Consider the following 7614-nt stretch of genomic DNA (forward strand, 5'->3'; position numbering starts at 1 on the left):
GATTAAGAATTCCTCATATCAGTGAGGTCATATGATACATGTCTTTCTCTGACTTATTTAGCTCAACATACTACCCTCCAGTTCCATCCACGTCGTCGGGAACGAGGATTCTTGAGGGGATGAAAAAGTCTTAAAATTGACTAAAGTGATGAATGCACAACTTTGTGAATCCACTGACAGCCACCGAATTACATATTTTTTATAGTCTTTTAAAAAAAATATTTCATTTATTTATTTGACAGAGAGACAGAGAGAGGGCACAAGCAGGCGGAGAGGCAGAAGGAGAAGCAGGCTCTCTGCTGAGCAGGGAGCCTGATGCAGGACTCGATCCCAGGATCCTGGGATCATAACCTGAGCTGAAGGCAGAGGCCCAACCAACTGAGCCACCCAGGTGTCCCTGAATTATGCATTTAAAAAAAGATTTTATTTATTTATTATTTTTTAAAGATTTATTTATTTGACAGAGAGAGACACAGCGAAGAGAGGGAATACAAGCAGGGGGAGTGGGAGAGGGAGAAGCAGACTCCCCATGGAACAGGGAGCCCGATGCGGGGCTCGATCCCGGGACCCTGGGATCATGACCTGAGCTGAATGCAGACGCTTAATGACTGAGCCACCCAGGTGCCCCAAGACTCTTGATTTCAGTTCAGATCATGATCTCAGGGTCCTGGGATTGAGGCCCATGTTGGGCTCCGTGCTCAGCAGGGAGTCTGCTTGTCCCTCTACCTCTACCCCTGCATGTGCATGCTCTCTCAAATAAATAAAATCTAAAAAAAAAAAAAAGTTGTTATAGGAAATGAGACAAAAACCCAAGAAATTCACAAACTGAATTAAAAAGCCTAAAGAAAGAACAAAAGAGCTAGCCTTGAGATAATATACATAATATCATTCTATACAATAGAAGAAGCATAAAAAATCAATGAGAAACAGGTTCATTATTCAACAAATAGTACTGAAAATTTTGGCTACTTGGGAAAAAAACTGTTCTTGTGTTTCACAATATGATCAAATTAATTTCAGATGGATTAAAAAGGAAAATGTAAACAAGAAAACTTTAAGAATCTAGAAGAAATTATGGATGAAATAGCCATTTAGTCACTTGATGAGGATGGGCTGTACAAGCATAAAAATTACAAGATTCAACTTCAAATACAGTATAAATTCAGTTCTACAGAACAAAACCAACATTGGTATGCATATCTTCTTAGCATGAGTGTGTGTATATGTGTGTGTTTAAAGTGGGAAAAATAGAACTCGTTTTGCTTTCTTCTTTTTTTTTTTTTTCTTTTTTTTAAAGATTTTATTTATTTGACAGAGCACAAGCAGAGGGAGAGAGAGGGAGAAGCAGGTTCCCTACTGAGCAAGGAGCCCGATATGGGACTCGATCCCAGGACCCTGGGATCATGACCTGGGCCGAAGGCAGCCGCTTAACCGACTGAGCCACCCAGGCGTCCCTGTTTTGCTTTCTTCTTATTTTGCTTTCTATGTTTTTCAAAAAATATTCTCTGCAGTGAACATATTACTTTGATAATCATAAAAGAGTGTGTTTTCACGTGCAAAAAAAAAGCCTAAAGAAAAAGAACACGGGGGCGCCTGGCTGGCTCAGTTGGTTAAGCAACTGCCTTCGGCTCAGGTCGTGATCCTGGAGTCCCGGGATCGAGTCCTGCATTGGGCTCCCTGCTCAGCAGGGAGTCTGCTTCTCCCTTTCCCGCTCCCCCATCTTGTGCTCTCTCTCTCTCTCAAATAAATAAATAAAATCTTTAAAAAAAAAAGAAAAGAACACGGTGTTGAAGTTTAAATACCCAACTGTCTTTTTTTTTTTTTTTTTAAGATTTTATTTATTTATTTGACAGAGAGAGACACAGCGAGAGAGGGAACACAAGCAGGGGGAGTGGGAGAGGGAGAAGCAGGCTTCCCGCTGAGCAGGGAGCCCAACGCGGGGCTCGATCCCAGGACCCCGGGATCATGACCTGAGCCGAAGGCAGACGTTTAACGACTGAGTCACCCAGGCGCCCCTAAATACACAGCTGTCTTAAACCAAAAGTCAACTTACAGGTGGTTGAATCCACGTGTGAGAACACACCTGAAGGCAGCCGAAAGCTCAGGTCACAGGTCCGTGTAAGCCAGGTGTGGCTGTGTGTGCACACAGACTGAGCTCGGAGTTCTGTTTGAATCGGTCAAGGTGGAGGTTCAATGACGTTGGGGGAGGAGCCGAGCACACTGGGGTAGACTGGGGGTCCGTGGGATCAGAGCATGAGAGGTGGGGGCTGAGGACAGAGTTGGGGCTGGAGAGGCGGTACAAATTCTCACAGAGGGCAGGGACCTCCCAACTGACCACAGAACCCCAACAGAAACCGGAGTTGTGCCCTCAACACCCGCTGCCACTCCTGGGTGATCAGATAGGTTCTCCCTCCTCCACCCTCGCCCCAGGGCCTCCTCCTTCCTCTCCCCGCTCACACCCCGTAGCACACTCATGTGGTACCCAGCCTGCCCAAGGGAGGTCCAGTGCCCTGGCCCTTCAGTCGTTTCCTGAGACGAGGAAGCAGGGGCAGGAAAGGAAGGGGCCAGGTTCTGGTGAATTCTCAGGCCCTCAGGTGATTCTAGGCCCCACATTCTACTGCTGGCCACCTCACAGACTTGATGTGTGGTGCTGACAGGTCGGCCAGGCTGTGCTGGACCATGCCCTTATGTGTTTTATAGGGGGAAGGTTGAGGAGGGGAGAATGAAGGCATCCCAGAAGCCAGGTCACCTATCAGCGGGACAGCATCCACACTGCGTCCCCCGTCAGAGGCAGGGAAGGCCCACTGTCCTCAGGCCTGTGCAGTGGGAAGGAGGAGACATCAGATACGAGATCAAGCACAGAGGCGCCTTTATTGGTTCCTGGATCCCAGGATCTTGCCTCCCCCTCCCTCGCTTCCTCAGCAGGTCCGCCTCACCCCGTCTTGTGCAGGGGCGGGGTTGGGGCATCAGACTTGGCTCCTTACAGAGGGAAAGAGCTTCCCACAGCCCTGGTTACAATGTCCTGGGAAACACCCTGAGCTGGGTCACATGCCTGCCTTGTGGATCAAGGCCAGGGGGTACGCTGGGGAGGGACATGGTTGGCGTGTGTCTTGGGGTGAGTGTGCGCTCCAAGCAGCAGGATGGCCAAAGCCTGCCCGAGAGAACAGCACCCCAACCTGCATCTGTCATGGCAGTCGGCTAAGGCACGCTGGCTGGATTGTGTCCTGCCTCAGAGGCCAGAGATGTGTGGGCACCTGACCCCCTCTGGACACGGGGCTGACAACGCAGCTACTTTTTCCTCCTGGGAGTCTGGGAGCTGCTGCTGCAGTTGTCAGGGGCTGGGGCGGGCTGTTTGCTGGCAGCTCCAGAGTCCTTCTTGGGGGCTGGCTTGTGCTTCTCCTTGGCCAGAGGAGAGGAGTGGGCGGGGTGGGGCCCCAGCAGGGCCTGCATGACCCTAATGACCCCTACTGCGGCGAGGAGCCCCCAGAGCAAGGTGGAAGCCTCCAGGGGAGACAGCTGTTTCCGTATCCAGCGGAGGGCCTGGGCCAGGGCGTTGCCAGAGCTGCGTGCTCGGGGCGGGCTCTTGTCCTGTGGGTGTAGGATTGAGGGAGGTCCGCGGGCACCACCCCTGTGGGGGAGGGTCCCCCCGCCACCTCCCCCTCCCTAACGCCTTCCCACCTGGAGGCCAAACTGTCTGAGCAGCATGTCCAGAGTTGGGTCCCCCAAGGACACTGGCGGGAAGAATTCTTCCACCCACTGGCGTCGCCACCACTGGCTGCAACAGGGCAGGGTGCTCAGGGGCGCCCGAGCCCAGACCCCAGCACCCCCAGCACCCTGGCCTTACCTCCGCTCCCCAGGACGTGAGAACTGGTACTTATAGCGCTGGGCCCGCACGTAGGTGGGCGGCTGCCTGTGGAAAGGGTACCTGGCCACGTCGTTCTGGATGAGGCGGATCACTGCAAGGGAGCGGGGCTCAGCACAGCCAGGGCCCCTCGGCCCCAGCCTGCCCTGCCCACACCCCCCGTGCCCCCAGACCCTGCCACTGTCCTGCGGGCCACCCCCCTCCAACTCCCCGCCGGGCCTCACCAGGGTCCTTGCCCTGCAGCAGGCGCAGGACCAGGCTTGTGAACCAGGGGCTGTGAGAGTGTGGGCCCAGGGCTGCGAACCACATCTGCCAGTCGAGGCGGGGCTGGTGGGGCACCACGACAGGGGGCGGCCGGCTCACGTTCCCGGGCTTGTACATGAACTCGATCTCCTGCCCGGCAGAGCACGTGAGCACCACCCGCTGGACCGGAGGGACCCCTCCCCCTGCCCTGCACGGCCCGCGGGCACGTTTACCGTCCAGTGGTGCCCGTCATAGCTGCCCTCCAGCACCACTTCGGGCCGCCCGCCCAGACCGGTCATCCGGCGGAAGAGGCCATAGGAGTTAGCCAGCTGCAGGTGCTCCACAGCACCAAACAGGCGGTGCGCCCCGGTCCAGAGGAGCCCGTGGCTCGAGGGCTCGATATAGGAGTATGGCACCTGGAGACGGGGGCAGAAGCTCAGTGCTGTCCCTCCAGCCCCCCCCCCCCCAAGGGCTACCCACCAGGCTGATCACAAACAAGGCCACCGTGGCAGTGCCAAAGATGAACAGCTGGACTGCAGTGCAGAGCTTCCTCAGCCACCCTCGCACCTGGGTCCACCTGGGGGGCGGGGGACCCAAGTGCTGTCAGGCCTGCCCTGCACAGCTCTACCCCACCCCCTTGGACCACACACCTCCAGAGGGCATTCAGCAGTTCCCAGGTGAGGGAGGCAAGCCCCAGCCACATGGTTGGCAGGGTCACCATCTTCAGCCACTGGGTAAACTGGTGGAAGGTAAAGGCTGCAGAAAAACAGGGGTGTGAGGAGGGGTGGTCCAGCCTCCGTCCTCTGGCCCCCCAGCTGGCACTCACTGGTTCTGGAGTGGACAGCATGCTGCTCCCAGTCAACTTCCAGGCCGAAGCAGTGCACGGTGCCGTAGGCCAGCAACCCATAGACGGTAAATTCCAACAGCAGAGACAGCATAGCCAGCAGTGCCCTGGGCCAGGCTGCCGAGCAAGAGAGTCACAGGTCGGCTGGGGCGGAACTAGAGCAGGGGTCACTTGGGGGGTGTTGGAGGGAAGGAAACTTGCTGGTGGGCTGTTGGGCTGACCATGCTTGGCTATCTGGGACAAGCTGACACTCACAAGTGGGTCTCTTTCTGCAGCGGCTGTTGCCAGGCTCAGCAGTCAGGTGCCCATCATCCAGAAGAGCGGTGGTGAGCACCAGGGTGAGCAGATTGAAGAAGTTATAGTTGCCAGTGATGATAATCAGGACTTGTAACAAAACCTAAAGGAGAGTCTGCACTGAGAGCTCCTGAGGTCCACCCCCTTCCTGGCCCTTCCAAGCCTTCTTCCAAGCCCCTCCGAACCCCATGCCTGGGTCTCTCCTACAGGCATCCCATCCCCTCCTCATCACCCCCTGGCCTGTTATGCTCCCACTCCAACTGTTCTCTGCCCCTGCTCCCACCTTCCATAGCTCCCTATCACTTGGAGCAAACTGAAGCTCGGCATGTCTCGTGCAGCCCTTCCCCACCTGCCTTGGCTAACCTGACTGACATCTTCCAATGAGGCCACAGCCCTGCCCCACAGGCTTGTCTTCACATCCTGAGTCAACTCATGCCTCCGCTCATGAGGCCTTCCTGACTGCCTGCAGCAGCCCCTCCATCCCAAAGGGACTCACCGGTCAGCGCTGAAAATGCCACGGCCTATCTTCCTGATGGCTGAGACCCCTACCCACCTGGGAATAGAAAGCTGCTAAGCGCAGGCGGCGAAGAGGGGCGAAGAACAGAGGGGGCACTGCGATCTCGATGAGGAACGTGGCCACCACAGAGAGTTTCTGCAGCCAGACTGGCAGGTGGTGGGCGAACCAGGAGGCAGGTGTGGGCAGGCACTGTGTTTCATAGTGGTAGGTGAGGGCTGCAGATGGTAAGTGGGTGGTCAGCATGAGGCAGAACCCCCAACACTGCCCCACATTCAGGATGGGACCCTCACCAGTAAGCCCCCACCATGCGGGGCAACGGCTGGTCAGCTTGACCACACCCGAGGCAAACATGAGGCGAAACAGCAGCCAGCGCACGAGCCAGAAGGGGAGGCCTTCGTGGGGTGAGGCCCCTACCAGCCTGCCCTGGGGGGCCTGCTTATGGTGGGGGGGCTGCCTCAAGGGGGCCACCAGCGCCGCCAGGAAGCCAGTCTCCAGCAGCAGGGAATCCCTATGGGGAGAAGGAAGAGCACAAAAGGCCCTCCCCATCAAGGCTGTTCCCCCCGAGGGTCCTCCCTGGAGAGGCAAACATATTCCGCCCTGGCCCCCCCCCCGCCCCACAACCCCTCACCCAGAAGTCACTCACCACTGGAAATAAAGAAACACCTGGCCCACCTGCAGGGAGAAGGGTTGTCAGGGAGCAGGGGGTGTGTGTCTGTGGAGGCAGGCAAGGCAGAGACAGGGGCGAGGTGCAGGGTGGACGGGGCTGGACTGAACTGGTGACATGGGTCTCAGTGCTGTGGGGGGGGAGCAGGCAGCCCCCACTTGCCTGGCAGGCCGACAGGTAGGCAGCCCAGAGCAGCAGGTAGACGAAGAGGTTGCGCAGTCTGCGCATAAGCAGCGCGCCCAGGGCCAGCAGGGCGCCCAGCAGACTCAGCAGCTCCAGGCCCTGCGAGGTGTCCAGCCCCAGTTGCGGAGCCTCCCACAGCAGCGTCGGGGTCTCCCACAGCTGCTGCCAGCGCCCCTTGCCCTGTGGCCTCAGCGTCCTCCGTGCAGGCAGGATGCCCTCGGCACCATACAGGCCTGTGGGAGGGCACGTCAGGGCCCTGGACACTGCCCTCCAAGGCTAGACTCCCCCCACCAGGCAGGGCCTGGCCCACCTCCTGAGGTCTGGACTGCAGGACCTGCAGACTCTGGCCAAGCAGATGCGAACCCGCTGATCCCCAGCCCCTTCCGGAACAGACCCCAGGAGGCCTACCAGACTCCCCAGCTCAGGGCCTCCCACCCAGCGGAACTGAGGTCCCCCCTCTTCCCACTCATTGTCTTTTCTCCCACCTGCCCTGCCAGGTCTGGGCCGACCCCGCTCAGAATTCTCCCCCGGCCCCAGGTCAGACCCCGGAACCTACGGGAAACGGGCCACAGCACGCCCCCCTTCCTCCCCAAGCCCCCGCCGCCCGCAGGACGCGAACCGAAGCCGCTACTCCGGGCTCCGAGGCCTGGTCCTCACTCCATCCACCCCTCCCGCCCCACTCGGCGGAGTGTCCGCGGGGACGTGCGCGAACAGAGGGCGCGGGCTAGGGGGCATCCCACCCTAGGCGCCCTCACCCGGGATCTGCATGTAGAGGGACGCGAAGGCGAACGTGAAGACGGCGGCCACGCCCTGAAGGAAAAGCTGCCGCGGGACCCCGGAGCCCGCCATGTCCGCTACGCGGCGGGCGGCAGACGCGCTCGCTGGGACGCCTGCCCCCGCCCCGCCCCGCCCCGCCCCGCCTCCGCCCCGCCTCCAGCGCGGCGCGCGGCGCGCGGCGTCGGGGTGCGTCCTCGCCGGCTGTGGCCGCGTGCGTCATAGATGTGCGC

The 7614-nt window shown here is 58.4% G+C and overlaps 1 protein-coding gene across 3 annotated transcripts; it reads right to left on the minus strand.

Annotated features, from left to right (window-relative positions):
* Positions 1 to 2852: 2852 nt before the first annotated feature.
* Positions 2853 to 7505, minus strand: LMF2 (lipase maturation factor 2). 3 transcript variants are annotated; one of them, XM_081822741.1, is made up of 14 exons: positions 7363 to 7505; positions 6587 to 6840; positions 6404 to 6432; positions 6051 to 6268; positions 5797 to 5975; positions 5205 to 5346; positions 4932 to 5066; positions 4756 to 4861; positions 4610 to 4682; positions 4339 to 4521; positions 4087 to 4255; positions 3845 to 3956; positions 3679 to 3775; positions 2853 to 3588 (listed from the first exon to the last, which is right to left on the minus strand). In XM_081822741.1, exons 1-14 carry the CDS (start codon positions 7454 to 7456, stop codon positions 3289 to 3291), a joined length of 2091 nt encoding a protein of 696 aa, XP_081678867.1. In that variant the 5' UTR covers positions 7457 to 7505; the 3' UTR covers positions 2853 to 3288. The 3 variants fall into 3 exon arrangements, with proteins under 3 accessions (XP_081678867.1, XP_081678868.1, XP_006735452.2); XM_081822742.1 differs by having other exon boundaries at positions 3679 to 3771; positions 4586 to 4682; XM_006735389.3 differs by having other exon boundaries at positions 4586 to 4682.
* Positions 7506 to 7614: the final 109 nt, after the last annotated feature.

Source organism: Leptonychotes weddellii, chromosome 5, assembly GCF_054177405.1.
Source record: "Leptonychotes weddellii isolate Sample4059 chromosome 5, ASM5417740v2, whole genome shotgun sequence".
In the NCBI taxonomy this organism is placed as follows: domain Eukaryota; kingdom Metazoa; phylum Chordata; class Mammalia; order Carnivora; family Phocidae; genus Leptonychotes; species Leptonychotes weddellii.

Coding starts and splice junctions, on each gene's coding strand:
- LMF2 (XM_006735389.3), bottom strand. CDS start 7,456: ATGGCGGGCTCCGGGGTCCCGCGGCAGCTTTTCCTTCAGGGCGTGGCC. Junction 5,347..5,796: donor TAGCAGCTTTCTATTCCCAG/GTGGGTAGGGGT, acceptor ACTCTCCTTTAG/GTTTTGTTACAAGTCCTGAT. Junction 4,522..4,585: donor CCTTGTTTGTGATCAGCCTG/GTGGGTAGCCCT, acceptor CCCCGTCTCCAG/GTGCCATACTCCTATATCGA.